We start from the raw sequence: 26,805 nt of genomic DNA on the forward strand, positions 1-26,805 counted from the left end.
TGAAAACCACACTGAATTTAAGGTTCAGGGAGATTTTAAAGCTAAACTGTGTTTTAAACACCCAAAGATCTTGCGCAAATGGAATCCTGATTAAACTCACGGGGCTGAAGCTTTAAATAGCTTAATCTCGAAGCCCTGATGAGCTGTTCAGGTGTGTTTGATTAGAGATGACTCGGTCAGGCAATTACCGCATTACGCGATGACGAAACGTGACGTCATTAGAGCATACAAATTGATTTATTTGTAATTAGCTTATATATTATGTCCTCGTAAGTGGACACCAGGGTCCTGTACCTGGTAGTTTAACAAACTCAGGGTTACAGGTTTAGTTTCGAGGATGACAAAACCAAACCAAACGATTAGGCTTTGTTGGTCTCATAATGCTGATCATCAGCTTTCTCTGTCAACTCAGGCTTTAATCCTGAGTTTAGGAGTTTAGCTGTGACTAGGGTTGCCACCTTCAATACAGAAAAATAAGGGACGCCTGCCGCAGCGGTGGCCACACCCCTCGGGGCCACGATGACCACTGTCCCGATGGTGTGCCAGTGCAGTGGTCGTATATCATAACTTAAAACCAATTTGTATATATATATATATATATATATATATATATATATATATATATATATATATATATATATATATATATATATATATATATATGTATATATATATGTATATGTATTTTTACAATGGACATTATAATAGGATATCTGCTATTGAAATCAGTGTGAACAGATGCACTCAGTATAATACACAGCTATGACAATGAAAAACAAACTCAACTGCTGTAACCTAGGGAGTAGGATAAGAAATTGCAAATTAACTCGAGTAATTTTATAGTGTTGTGAACAAAGATTTTGACTAAAATATTTGTCATTGTTTGCAGTAACACCATCCAAACAGTGAAACCACAACTAAATAACTGTAGCCTAAATGATATAATATCTACAATCATTTCTTATTTTAATAAAACACTAAACAACATTTTTATTTTTGGTAAGTTAAGTAAATATATTTATGTATTATTCCGTTTTTATAGTCTATTGTTAATTCTATAGTATTGGATGATGCAATTATTTAAATTTGTTAAGCATAACAAATAGTTGTTTATTTTATTCCTAAAAGGTCCTATTTTGATTAAATATATGTGTATATATATATATATATATATATATATATATATATATATATATATATATATATATATATATATATATATATATATATATATATATATATATATCTTATCTCTTATTAAAGTAATGCTTGTGTCTGACTATACAACTTAACCTTAAACAAATCATACCATAACATCATTAATGTAGCCTACATTATTAACATTATTTCTTAATAGGCAGCATTTATGATATCTAACGTTATCAATCAAAAAATTGAGGTGATAAAAAAAAAAAACAACAACACTCTGCCTCAGGAGATGCTTGAGGTATGAAGAACTGTGCGACAGTGCTTTGATTTCGGTGAGCTCTTGCATTTAGTGAATGTTGCTCTCCCGATGCATGCTGTCTCACATCTGACAGGCCAGCGTGCGCCACTGAAAACACTCGCCGACAAATAATTATTGTGCAATTGACTTGGTATTCATTGCCGCGGACACTTTCCAGCCAAATATTTATTTCTTCCCACTCTCGTCTGTACCTCTGCATCCGCTTGCGTTTCTGCTCTGAAACTTTTACAGCTGGACGCGAGGGGGTATTTGGACCTGCCTCCGCCATCGTTTCAAATGGATTCTGCCCATATCGAAAAGAACCTATACCTCTTCTGACTCTGATTGGCCGTGATTCACGGCCCGTGAACCTGAAACAAACCAATCAAACAAACCAACGACGGCAGCGACCCAATTAGGTGCAGAATAGGACGTGTCTTCACACAATGCGGGTGGACCTATGTAAAATACGGGACAAATCGCGTCCCGTATTGCTTTGATACGGGACGCGCCATTTTTCCTGAAAATACGGGACGATTCCGTATTTCAAGGGACGGGTGGCAACCCTAGCTGTGACATCAGTTCTGAATAGCCAATCACACACTGTGGATCAGTCAAACTGAGATTTACTTATTACATGAATGAAAAATATTAAAACAATTTACACAGCAAGAAGATAAGAGCCGTCTATGAAAGAGGACATTTTAAAGAAAAATCTTACTACGTCAGAGCAAGTAAAAGTTAGTTTAGTTGATATAAAGAGAACTGAACATTAAAACTAACATGTAGTCATTTTTATAGCGTTATTTATTGATTTTAAAGCTTATTTGTATGACCTTTATATTGGCTATTTGTATTTAAACAAGTGCCTATTAATGGTCGATTATCTAAAAGTGAGTGTGTAGTTGATAAAGGGTATAATAATTGCATGATACCGAAATCATCCAAATTATTATTATAAATAAGCATTGTTAAAAGCCAGGCACTTTTAAAAACCTTTATTGACCTTTAATTTGGAGCAGAAACAGGGGGAGTGACTTATTACATCAGAGGTGTGTCACTTTACTCACAGCTGATTGGTCCAATTTTAGTTTGAGATGTCTTATCCAGAACATAACCTGACCCAGAGCAGGTTAGCCGTGGAGGAGCTAAAGCCCAGGATTGGCACAAAGTAAGTTTAAACATATCTAGCAGACAGCTAAACCTGCTTCATGGTATAGGCCTCAGGTATTTGTTGGTCAAAGGCAGTCCTTTCAGTTCTCAAAACGAGACACCCCTCGCTGCAGCCTGTAGCACGATGACGTTGCTGGATCAGATCCAATACGTACTGGATGGTGGATCGTTATGGCAATGTCATTCATACAGATCTCTGAGTTAATTTATAATGCGTATGCGCTAGTCATAATGTATGATCATTATTGTATATAGATGATGTTCTAAACTGTGTAGTTGTAGTACTGATAAATAGTATTAAGTCATTATTGATTAATAAATCATCTTTTCATAAATGTGATGCTTAAATTATCCTAGTTTCGCTGTGCATGCATGCAAAACAGTTACTTTTTTATATATTCTGATCATACTTGCTGTTGAGTGGAAGGAAAAATGAGTCAAGTAATTGTCTGTAATTTTAATCCTCAATGCAACACGATCTGTAAAGAACTTTAAAATACCAGTAGCCTACACATTCAAGGAAAAATGCAAAACGCGTGTCCTGATGGCGTGAGCATGTTATTAATCATTTTTGTGCGAGCGGTTTGAGTATTTATCTATCCAGCAAACTCTCCTGTGCATTCAATGTCCCCAAAACTCTCCTGTGCATGCGTATATGACGTCATCGAATTGTGAATGAAACCACCGCGCATGCGCGTCCAGTACGCGTTGGATCTGATCCAGTACGTCATCAAATTGTGAATGAAACCACCGCGCATGCGCGTCCAGTACGCGTTGGATCTGATCCAGTACGTCATCGTGCTACAGGCTGCAGCGAGGACTTCTAAAACAGCAAAGCGCCAACAATCCACCTGAACACACCTGGTTTTCAGACCAGCTCGCTGATGGGTGAACAGAAGACCACGAGTGCATTTGAGATTTAAACAACATGGAGCTAGACATGAAAAAGATAACTGCGTTGGGCTGAAACTAGAAAAAAAAAAAAAGCACTTGTGTCTATTTGATGCATATGCCACTGATCCACAGCATGTGATTGGCTGTTCACAACTGATGTCACAGCTAAACTCAGGATCAAAGCCTGAGTTGACAGAAAGCTGATGAGCAGCATCATGAGACCAACAAAACCTGAAGTGACTGGTTGTCAACAACTAATCCTGTAACCCTGAGTCGGTTAAACAACCATCATGATACAGGCCACATATAATGTAGTGACTAGTCTAGAACTAAAGTATCTTTCAGCACAAAGGTTATAAAACTCACTGCAATCAGCCAATCGGAAACATTTGCCAAATTAAAATCGAAACTATTGTATAACAAACAAAAACAACAACAAAAGATAAACAGTAATTTATTTGGTGAAAGTAAGAGCTCAATCAATCTGCCGAGGACTCTCTCTGATGTTAAAGCACTGTTAACTGCATGCTCTGTTCAGGGCAACAGCGGCCATCATGGCAACGGTTCTCAGCACACGATCGGATTGAGACAGTCACCACCAGGCTTCACTGCAGAGATACAGACACACAGCTTTAGTCAGTCCATATAGCAGCATTCAATCTCTGATACAGAGCACAACATTTAGATTATAGAGTGAACTGTATTCCAGTATTATAGAGGGTATGCATCCGAAGGGCCCAAACCCCCTCAGCCGGACTGAGTGGCAGAAGAGCGGCCGCAGGAGTGGATTTAACAGAGGAAAACAAACGGTTATCAGTTTAAACTAAAGCTTGGGCTCGATGGTGTTCTTAATAAAGACCCATGGCTCGACAAGAAGCCAGGAATTGTGTTTCCTGACATTTATACGAGCCTGATCATCTTTAAAATCACCATCCGTCGTCGGTTTCCAGAGTGAATTCTGCAGGGGTATAATATATATGGGTCTGCGTATTGTGGCCACTTGTCAAGAATATTAAACGTTTGTTTTCCTCAAAATCTGAATACATTATAGGTTCACACAGGTCCATTATATTACCAGGGACTCAACGACACAATGGCCCTCATTTATCAATAGTGCGTACACCAAATTTCCAGCGTACACCCAAACCCACGGTGACTTCGAGATTTATCAATATGGACGTTGGTGTACGGCACGCTCAAATCCTACACTAGCTCAGGAGGTGGTGTACGCACATTTGAGTTAGTGTGAAAATGCGCAGAAAAACAACTCCTAACACCACAAAACGCACTGACAAGATATGCTATATTATGACCCATTGTAAAACAACAAAAAAAAAAACAACAACGTCATTATAAAACTTCAGTGTTTATTTTTGTGCAACATGGACTTCAATGTTTAATTTGTGTGACTATACTAAAGCATTTGATTTGTAGGCCTGTATTCCTCCAGCTGCGAGCCTGTGCGCTTTACCTGACGGTTCAGGGTTAGGCCCGGCAGCTGCGCACGGACTGGGACTGAAAATAATTCAGACTGACAAAATAATGACATTCTTTTAAATAATAAAATAAATTATAACGACAGTCTTCTAAATAACTAAGCTTCATTAATAATACAAATCATAGCGGAATAATAAGAAGCTTACAAATTGTCATGCTATTATTAATGTGAATGAATGGTACTCCACATATCGTACACCGAATAGCCTACATGTGCCGTGATACGAAATTAAAATGCTAATTGTTTCAAAACATGTGCTGTAAAATAATGAATTGTGATAGCTGTCTGGATGAGAAATTATTTAAACTGCTGGAGTGCGCTTCTCAACCCCCACACTATTAACAGTAGGCCTACTCGTAATTTGGGTCCATATTTTGTGGATGCCTTTAATCTCACTCTAAACTCCCAAATAAAACATTTTCATTTTTTTTGCACTTCCCTGGTGATCGGCTCATTGGGCGCGTCTCAATCATCTCACTTCAGTAGTCAGGACACTGATCAGGGAGTCAGCCCATTGACTTATGTCCTAATCAGTGCCCTGACTAGTGGACTAGTGAGATGATTGAGCGCGCCCGATCTCCACAGCGGAGAAGTGTCGCTTCTTTGCCGTCTTCCGTGTGTCAATGGCGTAAAATGAGGGCGTGGGGGAGACAGACTTGAACATATAGGGGCGTGTTATTCTAATGACGATCGTTTTCAGCCGCTGCATTTATCAAGGGCAAGTATTGTGTACACCTGGATTGCAAAGGTGCACACAGCTTCATAAATCAGGCGGTGAGAGGAGTGTAAGCATAATCTTACGCCAACATATACGCCTGTTTCGACGCAAGATTGATAAATGGCCAATGAGTCTTTTATTTACGTCATGTCTACACTTAAGAGAGGATTAGTGTGTGCAGAACTCACTGGACAAAAGAATCCAGTCACTGCTGGAGTTACCGTCATCACCTGTGATTGACCATTGCCTTTTAGAAATCAAGGACATCTGTGATTGGCTACGTTACTCACCGAAGGGAAAAGACGCTGGAAAGGGAATGATTTGACAAGCGCAAAGACAGACATGATCTTTTGGCAACTTTCACTAATAATAAGAGACTACTACGAAGACAACAGACCCTAGACCAGCAGTATGGGCAGCTATTCCCTCTAAAAGATATCCGTAGCAGAAGCAGAAGCGGTCTGAATGAGAGAATTACCATCATCAAGTCCATCTCCCTCGGGCCAGAGGGGGCACCGGGATGTCCATGGGGTCGTGGACCAGCCTCCCCCGATCCCCCCTCTGGCGACGGGCTTTGTTTTGTGTTTTTCACAGCATTCACACTGAAAGGAGGTGTTGGTTTACAGTCTTTTTGCCACTCAGTGAGTGTAGCCAGTCACTCCAGCGGATGGAGACCTCACGTGCATACCCTCTATTAGTCTATTTTGTAAAGCCATGACCTTGAAATGGTGCCATGGGCCAAATTCAGGTACTTTAGGAAAGATAAAATACTGAAGACCGTGAGAATATAACAAATACCTTTATTTTGGAGCTCTACATTTACGTACACATCCATTGCTGCAGCATTTCTCAGCTTTCGGACAGTCAGTGTCATCAACGCACAACTTGACACACAATCCAAGATCAACTAATTTGTTTGGACACACTCCTGGCTTTGCTGTTATACAAACACACAACAGAAACCAGATCACTGAATCTCTCATTCTGTAAAAGGGAAAAGAAAAAACAAGGCCCAGTGTAACATACCTTTATATGGCGCTGTACATTTACGTACACATCCACTTCTGCAGCATTTCTCAGCTTTCGGACAGTCAGTGTCATCAACACACAACTCAACACACATTCGAGGTATAGGGAATTTGTTTGGACACACTCCTGGCTTTGCTGTTAGAAACACAACAGAAACCAAATCACTTAATGTCTCATTCTCTAATGAGAAGGAAAAAACCTGATCCATGCTGTGTAACATACCTTTATATGGGGCTATACATGTACGCAAACATGAAGAAACGCTGCAGCACTTCTCAGCTTTCGGACAGTCGAGGTCATCAACACAGTGCTCCCCACACACTGTGACTGCAAGGATGCTGTTTGGACACACTCCTGGCTTTACTGTTATACAAACACAGAAACCAGATGACTGAATGCCTTATTCTGTTTAATGGGGGGAAAGGGAGGAGAAAAAAAAAAAAAAAACCTCTATGTGGAGCTCCACAGGTATGTCCACAGCCATTGCTGCAGCATTTCTCATCGTTCGGACAGTCGCTGTCAGACGAACACATCTCCACACAGACTCCAACATCTCCAGGTTTGATTTTTGGACACACTCCTGGCTTTGCTAATGCAGAAGCACAATAGAAAAACCACAAGTCACTGAATGCCTCATTCACCATTTTACAAAAAGAAAGTAATAATTTTAATGGTCCTTTAACATTCTGTTGAACGTTGCACACATCACAAGTCACTGTTTGGATTTAAACTGGCAAATGCTGAGCTATTGATTGGATCATTATTGCAGTGATTATGTTTCTATCATGTTATGCATTTGGCAACAGTTCTTCCAACCCAAACTTATGGAGTGAGTAGCTTTTCATTTCTAAACCCACCATGTAAGACACAAAGTCATATTCAGGATGACAGTCAAGAATCAGACTCAAACTGTGAATAGTTGAGGAGTGAAGGATCATTTTCACATGAATCGGCACCTCTGAGTCCAGACCTCACAGTCACTGAAAGTCTTTGGGATGTGCTGGAGGAGACTGACAGAGTGCTGGACTCTTGCATTGTCAGGACATGATCTTGACCAAAAATTGATGCACCTCTTGATTAAAATAAATGCTGTGTGCATAGAGCAGTCACAGCACTTCACTTTTAAGTAGTAAGAGAAGTTAAATTAACCTGTTTTGGAATAAGGCTGTAACATAACATGTTGACAAAGCCCTGTGAATGCTTTCCAGATACACGGTGTGAGAAATAATCACTGCTTTTCTTGTACAACAGAAAAACACTAATAACTTGAAAACTTAAAGCTACCAACTTAACTAACATTTCACGGGATATTTGTGCTGTATATTTAATGCAGACCTAAAGTCATTATGTACTGATTTCGTCACACGTTGTAACAATTAAAGGGACCATTCACTTAAAAGACAAATTAGTCCACGATTTACTCAGCCTCAAGTTCATCCTAGGTGTAGATGGCATTCCTCTTGCAGACAAATAAAAGGGTTACATTAAAAATGTTTGAAGCCATGTGTAGTAACTATGTGATGATAGATGCACTTTTATGGACATAAAAAAAAACATCCAGTCAATGCCATTATAATGCTTCAGTATGACATACCTCTGATGATTTTTGTGTTCGTCTTAAAGAAGAATGTCATACACCTCTGATGACTTGAGGGTGAGCAAATCATGAGCTGATTTTCATTTTTGGGTAAACTATCCCTTTAAAACACCTCACCTGTTTCTACTCTTCCTTACCTTCAGGAGCTGTTGTGCAGAAGCACACAGAGTAACACAATAAAACTATCAACGAGCAGAACAGTCGAGCCGCCATCTTCTCAACCAGCGACCTCACGACGAACTCTGCTGAAAACCACACTGAATTAAGGTTCAGGGGGATTTTAAAGCTAAACTGTGTTTTAAACACCCAAAGATCTTGCGCAAATGAAATCCTGATTAAACTCACGGGGCTGAAGCTTTAAATAGCTTAATCTTGAAGCCCTGATGAGCTGTTCAGGTGTGTTTGATTAGAGATGACTCGGTCAGGCAATTACCGCATTACGCGATGACGAAACGTGACGTCATTAGAGCATACAAATTGATTTTTTTGTATTAGCTTATATTTTATGTCCTCGTAAGTGGACACCAGGGTCCTGTACCTGGTAGTTTAACAAACTCAGGGTTACAGGATTAGTTTCGAGGATGACAAAACCAAACCAAACGATTCAGGCGTTGTTGGTCTCATGATGCTGATCATCAGCTTTCTCTGTCAACTCAGGCTTTGATCCTGAGTTTAGAAGTTTAGCTGTGACATCAGTCGTGAACAGCCAATCACATGCTGTGGATCAGTCAAACTGAGATTCACTTATTACATGAATGAAAAATATTAAAACAATTTACACAGCAAGAAGATAAGAGCCGTCTATGAAATAGGACATTTTAAAGGAAAATCTTACTACGTCAGAGCAAGTAAAAGTTAGTTTAGTTGATATAGAGAGAACTGAATATTAAAACTAACATGTAGTCATTTTATAGCGTTATTTATTGATTTTAAAGCTTATTTGTATGACCTTTATATTGGCTATTTGTATTTAAACAAGTGCCTATTAATGGTCGATTATCTAAAAGTGAGTGTGTAGTTGATAAAGGGTATAATAATTGCATGATACCGAAATCATCCAAATTATTATTATAAATAAGCATTGTTAAAAGCCAGGCACTTTTAAAAACCTTTATTGACCTTTAATTTGGAGCAGAAACAGGGGGAGTGACTTATTACATCAGAGGTGTGTCACTTTACTCACAGCTGATTGGTCCAATTTTAGTTTGAGATGTCTTATCCAGAACATAACCTGACCCAGAGCAGGTTAGCCGTGGAGGAGCTAAAGCCCAGGATTGGCACAAAGTAAGTTTAAACATATCTAGCAGACAGCTAAACCTGCTTCATGGTATAGGCCTCAGGTATTTGTTGGTCAAAGGCAGTCCTTTCAGTTCTCAAAACGAGACACCCCTCGCTGCAGCCTGTAGCACGATGACGTTGCTGGATCAGATCCAATACGTACTGGATGGTGGATCGTTATGGCAATGTCATTCATACAGATCTCTGAGTTAATTTATAATGCGTATGCGCTAGTCATAATGTATGATCATTATTGTATATAGATGATGTTCTAAACTGTGTAGTTGTAGTACTGATAAATAGTATTAAGTCATTATTGATTAATAAATCTTTTCATAAATGTGATGCTTAAATTATCCTAGTTTCGCTGTGCATGCATGCAAAACAGTTACTTTTTATATATTCTGATCATACTTGCTGTTGAGCGGAAGGAAAAATGAGTCAAGTAATTGTCTGTAATTTTAATCCTCAATGCAAAACGATCTGTAAAGAACTTTAAAATACCAGTAGCCTAAACATTCAAGGAAAAATGCAAAACGCGTGTCCTGATGGCGTGAGCATGTTATTAATCATTTTTGTGCGAGCGGTTTGAGTATTTATCTATCCAGCGAACTCTCCTGTGCATTCAATGTCCCCAAAACTCTTCTGCGCATGTGTATATGAAGTCATCGAATTGTGAATGAAACCACCGCGCATGCGCGTCCAGTACGCGTTGGATCTGATCCAGTACGTCATCATGCTACAGGCTGCAGCGAGGACTTCTTGCTCAAAACAGCAAAGCGCCAACAATCCACCTGAACACACCTGGTTTTCAGACCAGCTCGCTGATGGGTGAACAGAAGACCACGAGTGCATTTGAGATTTAAATAACATGGAGCTAGAAATGAAAAAGATAACTGTGTCGGGCTGAAACTAGAAAAAAAAAGCACTTGTGTCTATTTGAATACGTTTATGCATATGCCACTGATCCACAGCATGTGATTGGCTGTTCACAACTGATGTCACAGCTAAACTCAGGATCAAAGCCTGAGTTGACAGAAAGCTGATGAGCAGCATCATGAGACCAACAAAACCTGAAGTGACTGGTTGTCAACAAATAATCCTGTAACCCTGAGGCGGTTAAACAACCATCATGATACAGACCACAGATATTGTACTGACTAGTCCAGAACTAAAGTATCTTCCAGCACAAAGGTTATAAAACTCACTGCAATCAGCCAATCGTTGAATCGGAAACATTTGCCAAATTAAAATCGAAACTGTATTGTATCACAAAAACAAAAGAAACCACAGAAGATAAACAGTAATTTATTTGGTGAAAGTAAGAGCTCAATCAATCTGCCGAGGACTCTCTGATGTTAAAGCACTGTTAACTGCATGCTCTGTTCAGGGCAACAGCGGCCATCATGGCAACAGTTCTCAGCACACGATCGGATTGAGACAGTCACCACCAGGCTTCACTGCAGAGATACAGACACACAGCTTTAGTCAGTCCATATAGCAGCATTCAATCTCTGATACAGAGCACAACATTTAGATTATAGAGTGAACTGTATTCCAGTATTATAGAGGGTATACATCCGAAGGGCCCAAACCCCCTCAGCCGGACTGAGTGGCAGAAGAGCGGCCGCAGGAGTGGATTTAACAGAGGAAAACACGAGTAAAACAAACGGTTATCAGTTTAAACTAAAGCTTGGCCTTGAGCATGTTCTTAATAAAGACCCATGGCTCGACAAGAAGCCAGGAATTGTGTTTCCTGACATTTATACGAGCCTGATCATACATATTTAAATCACCGTCCGTCATCGGTTTCCAGAGTGAATTCTGCAGGGGTATAATATATATGGGTCTGTGTATTGTGGCCACTTGTCAAGAATATGAAACGTTTGTTTTCCTCAAAATCTCAATACATTATAGGTTCACACAGGTCCATTATATTACCAGGGACTCAACGGCCCTCATTTATCAAAAGTGCGTACACCAAATTTCCAGCGTACACCCAAACCCACGGTGACTGATAATTATCAATATGGACGTTGGCGTACGGCACGCTCAAATCCTACACTAGCTCAGGAGGTGGTGTACGCACGTTTGAGTTAGTGTGAAAATGCGCAGAAAAACAATTCCTAACACCACAAAACGCACTGACAAGATATGCTATATTATGACCTACTTTAAAAAAAAAAAAAAAAAAAAAATTATAACTTCAGTGTTTATTTTTGTGCAACATGGACTTCAATGTTTAATTTGTGTGACTATACTAAAGCATTTGATTTGTAGGCCTGTATTCCTCCAGCTGCGAGCCTGTGCGCTTTACCTGACGGTTCAGGGTTAGGCCTGGCAGCTGCGCACGGACTGGGACTGAAAATAATTCAGACTGACAAAATAATGACATTCTTTTAAATAATAAAATAAATTATAACGACAGTCTTCTAAATAACAATAAACTTCATTAATAATACAAATCATAGCCGAATAATAAGAGTCTTACAAATTGTCATGCTATTATTAATGTGAATGAATGGTACTCCACATCATATCGTACACCCAATAGCCTACATGTGCTGTGATACGAAATTAAAATGCTAGTCGTTTCAAAACATGTGCTGTAAAATAATGAATTGTGATCGCTGTCTGGATGAGAAATTATTTAAACTGCTGGAGTGCGCTTCTCAACCCCCACACTATTAACAGTAGGCCTACTCGTAACTTGGGTCCATATTTTTTTTGCACTTCCCTGGTGAGCGGCTCATTGGGCGCATCTCAATCATCTCACTTCAGTAGTCAGGGCACTGATCAGGGAGTCAGCCCGTTGACTTATGTCCTAATCAGTGCCCTGACTAGTGGACTAGTGAGATGATTGAGACACGCCCGATCTCCACGGCGGAGAAGTTTCGCTTCTTTGCCGTCTTCCGTGTGTCCATGGCGTAAAATGAGCACGTAGGGGAGACTGAGACTTGAACATATAGGGGCGTGTTATTCTAATGACGATCGGTTTCAGCCGCTGCATTTATCAAGGGCAGGTATTGCGTACACCTGGATTGCAGAGGTATGCACAGTTTCATAAAACAGGCGGTGAGAGGAGTGTAAGCATAATCTTACGCCAACATATACACCAGTTTCTACGCAAGATTGATAAATGGCCAATGAGTCTTTTATTTACGTCATGTCTACACTTGAGAGGATTAGTGTGTGCAGAACTCACTGGACAAAAGAATCCAGTCACTGCTGGAGTAACCGTCATCACCTGTGATTGACCATTGCCTTTTAGAAATCAAGGACATCTGTGATTGGCTACGTTACTCACCGAAGGGAAAAGACGCTGGAAAGGGAATGATTTGACAAGCGCAAAGACAGACATGATCTTTTGGCAACTTTCACTAATAATAAGAGACTACTGCGAAGACAACAGACCCTAGACCAGCAGTATGGGCAGCTTTTCCCTCTAAAAGATATCCGTAGCAGAAGCAGAAGCGGTCTGAATGAGAGAATTACCATCATCAAGTCCATCTCCCTCGGGCCAGAGGGGGCACCGGGATGTCCATGGGGTTCGTGGACCAGCCTCCCCCGATCCCCCCTCTGGCGACGGGCTTTGTTTTGTGTTTTTCGCAGCATTCACACTGAAAGGCCGTGTTGGTTTACAGTCTTTTTGCCACTCAGTGAGTGTAGCCAGTCACTCCAGCGGATGGAGACCTCACATGCATACCCTCTATTAGTCTATTTTGTAAAGCCATGACCTTGAAATGGTGCCATGGGCCAAATTCAGGTACGTTAGGAAAGATACAATACTGAAGACCGTGTGAGAATATAACGAATACCTTTATTTTGGAGCTCTACATTTACGTACACATCCATTGCTGCAGCATTTCTCAGCTTTCGGACAGTCAGTGTCATCAACGCACAACTTGACACACAATCCAAGATCAACTAATTTGTTTGGACACACTCCTGGCTTTGCTGTTATACAAACACAACAGAAACCAGATCACTGAATGTCTCATTCTGTAAAAGAAAGAGAACAAAAGAAAAAAAAACCTGACCCATGCATCAGTGTAACATACCTTTATATGGCGCTGTACATTTACGTACACATCCATTGCTGCAGCATTTCTCAGCTTTCGGACAGTCACGGTCATGAACACACAACTCCGCACACAAGCCAAGTACAGGGAATTTGTTTGGACACACTCCAGGCTTTGCTAATATGCAGAAACACAATAGAGAAAAAAAAAAAAAAAAACACAAGTCACTGAATGCCTCATTCACCATATACATGTATTATATACACATATATTAAAAAAAAAAACACTTCATTTTAATTATCCTTTAACACATTCTGTTGAATGTCACATACAGGTCACAAATCACAGATATTTATTGGATCATTAGTGCAGTGATTATGTTTCTCATGTTATGCATTTGGCAACAGTTCTTCCAACCCAAACTTATGGAGTGTGTAGTGTTTCATTTCTTAAACAACCATGTAAGACACAAGGTCATATTCCAGGATGGCAGTCAAGATTCAGACTCAAACTGTGAATAGTTGAGGAGTGAAGGATCATTGTCACATGAATCGGCACCTCTGAGTCCAGACCTCACAGTCACTGAAAGTCTTTGGGATGTGCTGGAGGAGACTGACAGAGTGCTGGACTCTTGCATTATCAGTACAAGATCTTGACCAAAAATGGATGAACTCTTGATTAAAATAAATGCTGTTTTTATATAGAGCAGTCACAGCATCTCATTTTTAAAATAGTAAAATTAACCCATTTTAGAATAAGGCTGTAACAAAATGCTGACAAAGTGCTGTGAACGCTTTCCAGATACACTGTGTGAGAAATCGTCACTGCTTTTCTTGTACAACGGAAAAACAAACCAGTAACTTGACTAAGAGTTAAGAGACCAACATAACTTTAAATATTCAGTACAAACACCTTCCGTGAATGTTAATGCAGACCTACCTAAAGTCATTATGTACATATTTCTTCACACAGTGTAACAAAGTTAAAGGGACCACTCAGACAAATTAGTCCATGAGTTTCCCACCCTCAAGTTCTCATCCTAGGTGGAGATGACATTCCTCTTTCACAAAAATAAAAGGGTTACATTAAAAATGTTCTGTCTCCCAAGCTTTATAATTGCATTGACTTCGGTCGTTTTTGAAGCTGTGTTGAGCAGTTATGTGACGATAGATGCACTTTTATGGGCATTAAAAAAACAGGTTAATGCCACTATAATGCTTCAGTATAACATACCTCAGATGATCGTGTTCGTCTGAAAAAAAGAATGTCATACACACCTCTGATGACAAGGGTGAGTAATCATGAGCTGATTTTACCTTCAGAACCTGTTGTGCAGAAGCACACAGAGTAAAACAAAACCATCAACGAGCAGAACAGTCGAGCCGCCATCTTCTCAACCAGCGACCTCACAACGAACTCTGCTGAAAAACGCGCTGAATTTAAGAGTATTTTAAAGCTAAAACGCGTTTTCAACATCCAAGGAGGTCTTGCACAAATGAAACCCTGATGAAACTCACGGGCCTGAAGCTTTAAATAGGTTAATCTTGAAGCCCTGATGAGCTGTTCAGGTGTGTTTGATTAGAGATGATGCGGTCAGGCAATTACCGCGTTACGCGATGACGAAACGTGACGTCATTAGAGCATACAAATTGATTTTTTTGTAATCAGCTTATATATTATGTCCTCGTAAGTGGACACCAGGGTCCTGTACCTGGTAGTTTAACAAACTCAGGGTTACAGGTTTAGTTTCGAGGATGACAAAACCAAACGATTAGGCTTTGTTGGTCTCATAATGCTGATCAACAGCTTTCTCTGTCAACTCAGGCTTTAATCCTGAGTTTAGGAGTTTAGCTGTGACATCAGCAGTGAACAGCCAATCACACACTGTGGATCAGTCAAACTGAGATTTACTTATTACATGACTGAAAAATATTAAAACAATTTACACAGCAAGAAGAGCCGTCTATGAAAGAGGACATTTTAAAGAAAAATCTTACTACGTCAGAGCAAGTAAAAGTTAGTTTAGTTGATATAGAGAGAACTGGACATTAAAACTAACATGTAGTCATTTTTATAGCGTTATTTATTGATTTTAAAGCTTATTTGTATGACCTTTATATTGGCTATTTGTATTTAAACAAGTGCCTATTAATGGTTGATTATCTAAAAGTGAGTGTGTAGTTGATAAAGGGTATAATAATTGCATGATACCGAAATCATCCAAATTATTATTATAAATAAGCATTGTTAAAAGCCAGGCACTTTTAAAAACCTTTATTGACCTTTAATTTGGAGCAGAAACAGGGGGCGTGTCTTATTACATCAGAGGTGTGTCACTTTACTCACAGCTGATTGGTCCAATTTCAGTTTGAGATGTCTTATCCAGAACATAACCTGACCCAGAGCAGGTTAGCCGTGGAGGAGCTAAAGCCCAGGATTGGCACAAAGTAAGTTTAAACATATCTAGCAGACAGCTAAACCTGCTTCGTGGTATAGGCCTCAGGTATTTGTTGGTCAAAGGCAGTCCTTTCAGTTCTCAAAATCAGACACCCCTCGCTGCAGCCTGTAGCACGATGACGTTGCTGGATCAGATCCAATACGTACTAGATGGTGGATCGTTATGGCAATGTCATTCATACAGATCTCTGAGTTAATTTATAATGCGTATGCGCTAGTCATAATGTATGATCATTATTGTATATAGATGATGTTCTAAACTGTGTAGTTGTAGTACTGATAAATAGTATTAAGTAATTATTGATTAATAAATCTTTTCATAAATGTGATGCTTAAATTATCCTAGTTTCGCTGTGCATGCAAAACAGTTACTTTTTTATATATTCTGATCATACTTGCTGTTGAGCGGAAGGAAAAATGAGTCAAGTAATTGTCTGTAATTTTAATCCTCAATGCAACACGATCTGTAAAGAACTTTAAAATACAGTAGCCTAAACATTCAAGGAAAAATGCAAAACGCGTGTCCTGATGGCGTGAGCATGTTATTAATCATTTTTGTGCGAGCGGTTTGAGTATTTATCTATCCAGCAAACTCTCCTGTGCATTCAATGTCCCCAAAACTCTTCTGCGCATGCATATATGACGTCATCGAATTGTGAATGAAACCACCGCGCATGCGCGTCCAGTACGCATTGGATCTGATCCAGTACGTCATCGTGCTACAGGCTGCAGCGAGGACTTCTAAAACAGCAAAGCGCCAACAATCCACCTGAACACACCTGGGGCCTGTACCATGAAGCTGGTTTAGCTGGCTAGCCTGATTTGTTTAAGCTTAGTTTGTGCCAATCCTGGGTTTTAGGTACCATTAAAGTGGTTTGGCTTTTAGCTGTGTTCATCGCCATAGTAACTTATGCTCCACGGCTAACCTGCTCCAGGGCAGGTTATGTTCTGGATTAGAGATCTCAAACTGAAATTGGGCCAATCAGCTGTGAGTAAAGTGACACACCTCTGATGCAGTAAAGCCACTCCCCCTGTTTCTGCTCCAAATTAAAGGTCATTACATAGCAAATGGTTTTTAAAGACTAAAGCGTCTTGCTTTTAACAATGCTTATTTATAATAATATTAATTTTGAATGATTTACTTATAATTTATGTAATTATTATACCTTAAATCAATTACACATTTATCATTTTAGTTAATCAATCATTAATAGGCACTTTGTTAAAATTAATACATAAGTCATATAAATAACATCACCTGCATAAAGTCATATGGACAAAGTTTTAAAATCAATAAATAAAAATAGCCTATAAAAAAAAGATGCTCACTGAGCTTAAATGTTTTATTTTCTCTATATCAACTAAACTAACTTCATAACTTTTACTTGCATTGACGTATACAATTTTTTCTTAAAGTTGTCCTCTTTCATAAACAGCTTTTCTTCTTGCTGTGTATTTTTTTTATTTTTTATTCTTAATATTTTTCAATCATGCAATATTCTGCAGAAGAGAGAAATTAATCTCACTGATTGTCTCGCGAGAAGTGAATCTCAGTTCCACAGCGTGTGATTGGCTGTTCACTGCTGATGTCACAGCTAAACTCCTGAAGTCAGGATCAAAGCCTGAGTTGACAAAGAAAGCTGATGATCAGCATCATGGGACCAACAAAGCCTTAATACAATGGTTTGGTTTTGTCAACTCGAAACTAATCCTTTAACCCTGAGTTTGTTAAACTACCATCATGGTACAGGCCCCTGGTTTTCAGACCAGCCAGACCAGCTCGCTGATGGGTGAACAGAAGACCACGAGTGCATTTGAGATTTAAACAACATGGAGCTAGAAATGAAAAAGATAACTGCATCGGGCTGAAACTAGAAAAAAAAAAGCACTTGTGTCTATTTGAATATGTTTGATGCATATGCCACTGATCCACAGCATGTGATTGGCTGTTCACAACTGATGTCACAGCTAAACTCAGGATCAAAGCCTGAGTTGACAGAAAGCTGATGAGCAGCATCATGAGACCAACAAAACCTGAAGTGACTGGTTGTCAACAACTAATCCTGTTACCCTGAGTTTGTTAAATAACCATCATAGTACAGGCCACAGATATTGTACTGACTATTCCAGAACTAAAGTATCTTTCAGCACAAAGGTTATAAAACTCACTGCAATGATTGTATAACAAACAAAAACAACAACAAAAGAAGCCACAGAAGATAAACAGTGATTTATTTGGTGAAAGTAAGAGCTCAATCAATCTGCCGAGGACTCTCTGATGTTAAAGCACTGTTAACTGCATGCTCTGTTCAGGGCAACAGCGGCCATCATGGCAACGGTTCTCAGCACACGATCGGATTGAGACAGTCACCACCAGGCTTCACTGCAGAGATACAGACACACAGCTTTAGTCAGTCCATATAGCAGCATTCAATCTCTGATACAGAGCACAACATTTAGATTATAGAGTGAACTGTATTCCAGTATTATAGAGGGTATGCATCCGAAGGGCCCAAACCCCCTCAGCCGGACTGAGTGGCAGAAGAGCGGCCGCAGGAGTGGATTTAACAGAGGAAAACACGAGTAAAACAAACGGTTATCAGTTTAAACTAAAGCTTGGCCTTGAGCATGTTCTTAATAAAGACCCATGGCTCGACAAGAAGGCAGGAATTGTGTTTCCTGACATTTATACGAGCCTGATCATACATATTTAAATCACCGGCCGTCATCGGTTTCCAGAGTGAATTCTGCAGGGGTATAATATAATAGTATAACATTTGATTTGTAGGCCTGTATTTCTCCAGTCACGAGCCTGTGCGCTTTACCTGACGGGTCAGGGTTAGGCCCGGCAGCTGCGCACGGACTGGGATTGAAAATAATTCAGACTGACAAAATGACACTTTTAAATAATAATAAAATAAATAATAACAACGTTCTTTTAAATAACAATAAGCTTCATTAATAATAAAAATCATAGCTGAATAATAAGAATCTTACAAATTGTCATGCTATTATTAATGTGAATGAATGGTACTCCACATATCGTACACCGAATAGCCTACATGTGCCGTGATACGAAATTAAAATGCTAGTTGTTTCAAAACATGTGCTGTAAAATAATGAATTGTGATAGCTGTCTGGATGAGAAATTTAAACTGCTGGAGTGCGCTTCTCAACCCCCACACTATTAACAGTAGGCCTACTCGTAACTTGGGTCCATATTTTTTTTTGCACTTCCCTGGTGAGCGGCTCATTGGGCGCATCTCAATCATCTCACTTCAGTAGTCAGGGCACTGATCAGGGAGTCAGCCCGTTGACTTATGTCCTAATCAGTGCCCTGACTAGTGGACTAGTGAGATGATTGAGACGCGCCCGATCTCCACGGCGGAGAAGTTTCGCTTCTTTGCCGTCTTCCGTGTGTCCATGGCGTAAAATGAGCACGTAGGGGAGACTGAGACTTGAACATATAGGGGCGTGTTATTCTAATGACGATCGATTTCAGCCGCTGCATTTATCAAGGGCAAGTATTGTGTACACCTGGATTGCAAAGGTGCGCACAGCTTCATAAATCAGGTGGTGAGAGGAGTGTAAGCATAATCTTACGCCAACATATACGCCTGTTTCGACGCAAGATTGATAAATGGACAATGAGTCTTTTATTTATGTCATGTCTACACTTAAGAGAGGATTAGTGTGTGCAGAACTCACTGGACAAAAGAATCCAGTCACTGCTGGAGTTACCGTCATCACCTGTGATTGACCATTGCCTTTTAGAAATCAAGGACATCTGTGATTGGCTACGTTACTCACCGAAGGGAAAAGACGCTGGAAAGGGAATGATTTGACAAGCGCAAAGACAGACATGATCTTTTGGCAACTTTCACTAATAATAAGAGACAACTACGAAGACAACAGATCCTAGACCAGCAGTTATGGGCAGCTTTTCCCTCTAAAAGATATCCGTAGCAGAAGCAGCAGCGGTCTGAATGAGAGAATTACCATCATCAAGTCCATCTCCCTCGGTCCAGAGGGGGCACTGGGATGCCCATGGGGTCGTGGACCAGCCTCCCCCGATCCCCCCTCTGGCGACGGGCTTTGTGTTTTTTGCAGCATTTCACACTGAAAGGCCATGTTGGTTTACAGTCTTTTTGCCACTCAGTGAGTGTAGCCAGTCACTCCAGCGGATGGAGACCTCACATGCATACCCTCTATTAGTCTATTTTGTAAAGCCATGACCTTGAAATGGTGCCATGGGCCAAATTCAGGTACTTTAGGAAAGATAAAATACTGAAGACCGTGTGAGAATATAACGAATACCTTTATTTTGGAGCTCTACATTTACGTACACATCCATTGCTGCAGCATTTCTCAGCTTTAGGACAGTCAGTGTCATCAACGCACAACTTGACACACAATCCAAGATCAACTAATTTGTTTGGACACACTCCTAGCTTTGCTGTTATACAAACACACAACAGAAATCAGATCACTGAATGTCTCATTCTGTAATAACAAAAGAAAAAAACCTGACCCATGCATCAGTGTAACATACCTTTATATGGCGCTGTACATTTACGAACACATCCATTGCTGCAGCATTTCTCAGCTTTCGGACAGTCACGGTCATGAACACACAACTCCGCACACAAGCCAAGTACAGGGAATTTGTTTGGACACACTCCAGGCTTTGCTAATATGCAGAAACACAACAGGAGAAAAAAAAAAAAAAAAAACACAAGTCACTGAATGCCTCATTCACCATATACATGTATAATAAATGCTGTTTTTATATAGAGCAGTCACAGCATCTCACTTTTAAAATAGTAAAATGAACCCATTTTAGAATAAAGCTGTAACAAAATGCTGAAAAAAATGTTCTGAACGCTTTCCAGATACACTGTGTGAGAAATCGTCACTGCTTTTCTTGTACAACGGAAAAACAGACCAATAACTTGACTAAGAGCTACTAACATAACTTTAAATATTCAGTACAAACACCTTCCGTGAATGTTAATGCAGACCTGTACCTAAAGTCATTATGTACATATTTCTTCACACAGTGTAACAAAGTTAAAGGGACCACTCAGACAAATTAGTCCATGAGTTTCTCACCCTCAAGTTCTCATCCTAGGTGGAGATGACATTCCTCTTTCACAAAAATAAAAGGGTTACATTAAAAATGTTCTGTCTCCCAAGCTTTATAATTGCATTGACTTCGGTCGTTTTTGAAGCTGTGTTGAGCAGTTATGTGACGATAGATGCACTTTTATGGGCATTAAAAAAACAGGTTAATGCCACTATAATGCTTCAGTATAACATACCTCAGATGATCGTGTTCGTCTGAAAAAAAGAATGTCATACACACCTCTGATGACAAGGGTGAGTAATCATGAGCTGATTTTACCTTCAGAACCTGTTGTGCAGAAGCACACAGAGTAAAACAAAACCATCAACGAGCAGAACAGTCGAGCCGCCATCTTCTCAACCAGCGACCTCACGACGAACTCTGCTGAAAAACGCGCTGAATTTAAGAGTATTTTAAAGCTAAACCGCGTTTTCAACATCCAAGGAGGTCTTGCACAAATGAAACCCTGATGAAACTCACGGGCCTGAAGATTTAAATAGCTTAATCTTGAAGACCTGATGAGCTGTTCAGGTGTGTTTGATTAGAGATGATGCGTTCAGACCGCGTTACACGAGGACGACACGTCAGAGCATAAGAAACAAACGGATTTTTTAAATGAGCTCTTATTTACATTTACATTTACATTTATGCATTTGGCAGACGCTTTTATCCAAAGCAACTTACATTGCATTCAAGGAACACATTTTACATCTTGTCAATTCTTCATCAATTCAAAGCTTATGTTTTAGGCTATGTTATATTTTATGTCATCATAAGTGGACACCAGGTGCCTGTACTATGATGGTAGTTTAACAAACTCAGGGTTACAGTAGTATCGTTGACAAAACCAAACCAATCAATACAAGCTTTGTGAGAAGGGTATTCCTGCAGTTTTAGGACCCTAGTTTTTTTGTGACAGCACCACCTACCGAATTTAAGATGGACGATGGACACTGATCAGACTGTGAGTTCCGATATTCAGTCAAGTTTTATTTTATAACCTTTAAGCTAACTATGAATTAAGAATTAATTCACACGAATTAAGAATTTGTGTGCTAGTTTTATTAATTACTATGATGTTCTTGATCGTGGCGTGGCCATGATTTATTAAATCCTTCTTGATTTTTAATGACTATAATTTATAGTCATTAAAAATCAAAAAGGATTTAATAAATCATGGCCACGCCACAATCATATAATACATCTGCCAGCACATTATTAAACTTAAAACGATGACAAATGCATGTTGGTGTAAGGGTGTGTGATTTACCTGTAGCTTACTGTATTAGTGGGCAAACTTGCTGAATACTCATTGTTTTACCATAGTTAAGAATAATATATTCTAACATAACTGCTCTGACTGCCTGGTTGCACTACAATATTAGTCTGTCTAAATGATGCATAATGTTTGACAAGTTCAGCCATTTATACTCTGGCTACGTTCTTAAAGCCTGTACTGATATATTTTTGCTGTGAAGGATTAAAAAGATAAAAATGAATCCTTTAATAAAAAAATAATAATAATAATTCTGTATGAATCTTGCACAATTGTTTTTGTTATCCTTGGAGCTGGACTAAATAGACTGGGCATCAGGGACGTGCACAGGATTTTTGAGGGGCAGTTGCTCTGACCTAAAAAAGGGAACCCCCCCCCCCCCCCCCAACCGAAACCACCCACCCCTCATGATCTGTCCGATTACATATTATTGTTATTGCCATTATCATTATTATTTCAATGCCCCCTAGTGGTATTTATGTTCTGCTCAGGAAAAATATTATAGGTGGGGCTATTTTTTTGCAGGGGGGTCTGGGGGTTTCTCCCCCAATAATTTTTTTTATTTCGTAGATGTGATTTCCTGCATTTTGGTGCGTTTGAGGCCATTTCCCTTGCCTATACCAATAAAGAACTCAAACCAGTCAATATCAATACAATAGTCTAATAAAAAAAGACAATATTAATTTAACTGCCATCAACAGTTTATGATCGTCCATTTGTTATACCTTTCCGACTAAGTCTCACCCGACAACGGCAACAATCTCCTTCTAGTGCCGCTCATGCAGGCTCAGCCAAGGCGGTTAGAAGGATTTTGGGGGCCCCAAGCAAAATGGACATGGCTAACTTTCTACAGATAAACGGGTAATGATTAAAAAATGTTTGTAAAACTTTAAGAAACCATTTTTAAAACATCTATAAACATTACATAGATAGACAGACCAAATATTCCTAACACTTTGTTAAGGGTTACTAGTTGGTTTGTAAACTGTCTATAAACATTATCTGGATGGTTATTATGAAGTTGCAACAGATGACTATAATACCTGTTAAATAGTTAATAAACAGTAACAGTAAAACATGTGGGTTGTCCTGATACTGTACTTCAAAATGCAACAGTGTAAAAATTGCCACACCGAATAAAGTAACTGTTCAAGATCCATTGGTAAAAATAATATCATATTTGCATAAACTGTTACTACCAAATATCCCGACACTAGCACATTAAGATAAGCTATGAAAAAAATCATGTTCCTCTGCCTCTTTCTGGTTAAATAATGTTTATAATAATAGTTAATGCTATATTAACTATTCCAGGTTATTTATGAATAGCATAAAAATAGTTAGTATAGCATGCGCATGCTATGCCACTTTCATCAAAACCTATTACAAAGCTATAGCAATTTTATGTCATTAAATACGATAAACAGTTATTCTGGAACAGATCTGCTTCTTCCTTATCCCGTTAAAAAAAAAACATATTACAGTAAGTAACCATATTCCATCCGTTCGAGAAAAAAAAGTTGCACTAACTGTTCGTTACAAGCAGCATTTGCCAGGCAGGTAACGTTAGCTAACATAAACATATTTTTGCTAGCCTACCTGCTGCAAAATTACACCATTTTTGTACAAATAAAGCTATTTTATATAGTGTAATTTATCACTTACCACTATTGTTTTTTCTCTTTTTTCTTTTCTGGCTTCCTAAAGCATAATTCCGCTTCATGATCGCCGAGGAGGTTTTGTATTTTGCCGGCAGCAGAGATTGCGTTGTTGGGTGGCTGTTGTCAGCGACGACTGAGAGGGCCCCCTTGAGGGGGATTCCGATAACAGTGTCAATGCACTTTACTGCATTGACTATCAAAGGGGCGCTCAAGCAGTTTGTCGTTGCATTTTATTCTTAACCTGTCGCTGTCTTGAGGCCCCAGGCCAGCTCGGTGCCCCAAGCAATTGCTTGACTTTCACTTTCGGACGGGTACCCGAATATGGAAGTGAACGAGGCTTTGCGTTTTTTTTTTTGTTTGTTTTTTTTTTGTATCTAGGCCTACATGAAATTCTGCATCCATTGTACGATTTTTAAATTTATTTTTTCCACCTCGGAAGGGCAACGTGAGTCGAGAAGGGCATATGGGCAGTTGCCCGGGCAACCTGAGCAACCCCCCTGTGCACGTCCCTGCTGGGCATAATATTGCAGTGATTAATAAATGCATATGTAGCTACTTCAAACAAATACTATTATATTCCATTCTTCATATCATGTAAATAATGTAACCGAGATGGCAATGGCTTTTGACATGTATGTTACCTTTTTTTTTTGCTTTTAGGGATTGCCACGCCATCACTGTGGAAATGACAGTGGGATTTTCATGTTAATGGTAAAGTCTCAGTGTTTTTTTGTTGTTGTTCATTGACATGGCTTTCATTAGAAAGTGGTGGTGTCTTCTTCTGATGGAGCGCTTCAAAATAGAAGGGAATTATAACAATATATATTTGTATATTCATCTCTGTAACACTTGTTCATGTATATTCATCTCTGTTTGGCTTTCTCTCTCTACAACTCCAACTGTAGTGAAGTCCCACTACAATCAATATTTTACTGGTTGAGGCGGCCAAATATGAATCTGATTCCGATCAGAGAATCAGGAATGGAGAAGAGATTGTTGGTAACGAAGCATTTATTTGCAATCTTGAATATGCATCTGTGGTATGCAGCTGTGATATTGTATGGTCTACAGAAAGAAATAAAGAGAAATAATTTATAATGATATTCGTCTAACATATGTCTCATTTCACAATTACACTTAGGGATATCAAATACCTGATACAAAATATATATATATCTTCAACTGAAATCTCAGTATTAAGAATCACAAAGTTAACTAAAATACAGTATTACACTGCTGTAAGCAATAGTAAACAAACACTCGCGCTGTATCGGATTAGAACACTAGCGCGCTGATGACTCGTGGTGACTCAGCAGATTCGTTCGGCAAATTACGGCAGAAAAAGCGGAAAAAACTCGAACAATATAAACATCGGAAACAATCAATCACATGCAGGACATATACAGATATGATATAAAGGTACATATGTACTTACATGTATTGCATTAACGCATTAAACATTGCATAACCAGCAGCATAAACGAAGATTGACAGTCATCTTCTACCGGTGCGCGTCACTATATACGGAACGTGCGGAAACGATAATATTAGTTCCTAGGACAGGCTTTCTGACACAGCCGCCCCCAATTATCTGTAAAGATAATTGAACACTCTAAGAAAGTCTGCCTGAAGTGTCTGTGTCATCATCCTCAAGGTGAGGAAGTGGGATCAGCCGGACCACTGGACGGGTGTCGGTTTTCTCCTTAACCTTGACTCTGGCGATACGGATCCTACCATCAGCCCCAGCTAGGGTTTCCATTACTCTGCCAACAGGCCAGAGGGCCCTTGGAAGTTGGGGATCGACAATAAGCACTACTTGATCTACTGTCAGTTCTTTGCCATCGGTCTTCCACTTGTGACGACCTTGCAACCCGGGGAGGTAATGGCGGATGAAGGCAGTCCAGAAACAGTCAGCCAGTACCTGACTATGTCTCCACCTCCGTCTTCCGAGCAGGTTGTTAGAGTCGTACAGGACCTGAGGTAGAGAGGCATCACGGCGACCCATAAGAAGTAAGTTTGGCGTCACTGGATCGAAGTCTGCGACATCCGAGGATACATAGCCAAGTGGCTTGGCATTCAAGATGCTCTCAACTTCTACCAGAAGGGTTTGCAGCACCGGTTCTGGAACTGACTGCTCTCGCAGGATTACACGAAGTGCTGTCTTGACTGATTTCACCTCACGCTCCCAGGTTCCCCCGAAGTGGGGTGCACTCGGTGGATTATGGCGAAAACGGATCTTCTGCCCAGCCAACAGCTCCTGTAGCCTTGGTGACATGTCATTGAAGGTCTCTCGAAGTTCTCGATCACCTCCAATGAAATTAGTGCCGTTATCACATAGCAGTTCCATGGGCGTGCCTCGTCGTGCTATGAATCGGCGCAGAGAAAGCAGGAATGCATCAGTGTCCAAGTGCTCTAAGAGATCCAGATGTACGCACCGTGTCGTCATACATTTGTAAATGATCCCCCATCTTTTCTCTTGGCGGCGACCAACCTTGACTGCGAATGGGCCGAAGCAATCAACGCCGGTAGAATGAAAAGGTGGCTTGTACAGGTTCAGCCTGCAGGGTGGTAGATCAGCCAATCGCGGTGTTTGACGCTTGGCGCACCACCGTTGCCATTCTTGACAGGTT

At 39.8% G+C, this 26,805-nt stretch overlaps 2 protein-coding genes and 2 long non-coding RNA genes across 5 annotated transcripts; all 4 read right to left on the bottom strand.

Moving 5' to 3' along the window:
* Positions 1–3,953: 3,953 nt before the first annotated feature.
* Positions 3,954–8,598, bottom strand: LOC137040083 (perlwapin-like). Its single transcript, XM_067415502.1, has 6 exons — positions 8,494–8,598; positions 7,208–7,348; positions 6,982–7,122; positions 6,757–6,894; positions 6,529–6,667; positions 3,954–4,122 (listed from the first exon to the last, which is right to left on the bottom strand). Exons 1-5 carry the CDS (start codon positions 8,567–8,569, stop codon positions 6,531–6,533), a joined length of 633 nt encoding a protein of 210 aa, XP_067271603.1. The 5' UTR covers positions 8,570–8,598; the 3' UTR covers positions 3,954–4,122; positions 6,529–6,530.
* Positions 8,599–11,036: 2,438 nt separating this feature from the next.
* LOC137040084 (uncharacterized) lies at positions 11,037–21,715 on the bottom strand. Of its 2 annotated transcripts, none has more exons than XR_010897830.1 (5): positions 21,518–21,715; positions 20,666–20,803; positions 13,696–13,833; positions 13,453–13,591; positions 11,037–11,094 (listed from the first exon to the last, which is right to left on the bottom strand). It is a non-coding gene; the product is annotated as an uncharacterized lncRNA (long non-coding RNA). The 2 variants fall into 2 exon arrangements; XR_010897831.1 differs by lacking the exon at positions 11,037–11,094 and adding an exon at positions 13,353–13,371.
* On the bottom strand, positions 18,329–20,565 carry LOC137040093 (uncharacterized). Its single transcript, XR_010897840.1, has 2 exons — positions 20,431–20,565; positions 18,329–18,496 (listed from the first exon to the last, which is right to left on the bottom strand). It is a non-coding gene; the product is annotated as an uncharacterized lncRNA (long non-coding RNA).
* A 3,450-nt stretch (positions 21,716–25,165) lies between the features above and the next one.
* Positions 25,166–26,691, bottom strand: LOC137039414 (uncharacterized). Its single transcript, XM_067414727.1, has 2 exons — positions 25,611–26,691; positions 25,166–25,240 (listed from the first exon to the last, which is right to left on the bottom strand). Exon 1 carries the CDS (start codon positions 26,619–26,621, stop codon positions 25,788–25,790), a length of 834 nt encoding a protein of 277 aa, XP_067270828.1. The 5' UTR covers positions 26,622–26,691; the 3' UTR covers positions 25,166–25,240; positions 25,611–25,787.
* Positions 26,692–26,805: the final 114 nt, after the last annotated feature.

This window comes from Pseudorasbora parva, chromosome 14, assembly GCF_024679245.1.
Source record: "Pseudorasbora parva isolate DD20220531a chromosome 14, ASM2467924v1, whole genome shotgun sequence".
NCBI lineage: Eukaryota > Metazoa > Chordata > Actinopteri > Cypriniformes > Gobionidae > Pseudorasbora > Pseudorasbora parva.

Excerpts from the sequence above, each read along its gene's own strand:
- LOC137040083 (XM_067415502.1), bottom strand. The coding sequence starts at position 8,569 with ATGGCGGCTCGACTGTTCTGCTCGTTGATAGTTTTATTGTGTTACTCT. Across the intron at positions 7,349-8,493 it reads CTGCACAACAGCTCCTGAAG|CAAAGCCAGGAGTGTGTCCA; the intron begins GTAAGGAAGAGT and ends CTTCTGCATTAG. Across the intron at positions 6,668-6,756 it reads ATGTACAGCGCCATATAAAG|CAAAGCCAGGAGTGTGTCCA; the intron begins GTATGTTACACT and ends TTTGTATAACAG.
- LOC137039414 (XM_067414727.1), bottom strand. The coding sequence starts at position 26,621 with ATGACGACACGGTGCGTACATCTGGATCTCTTAGAGCACTTGGACACT.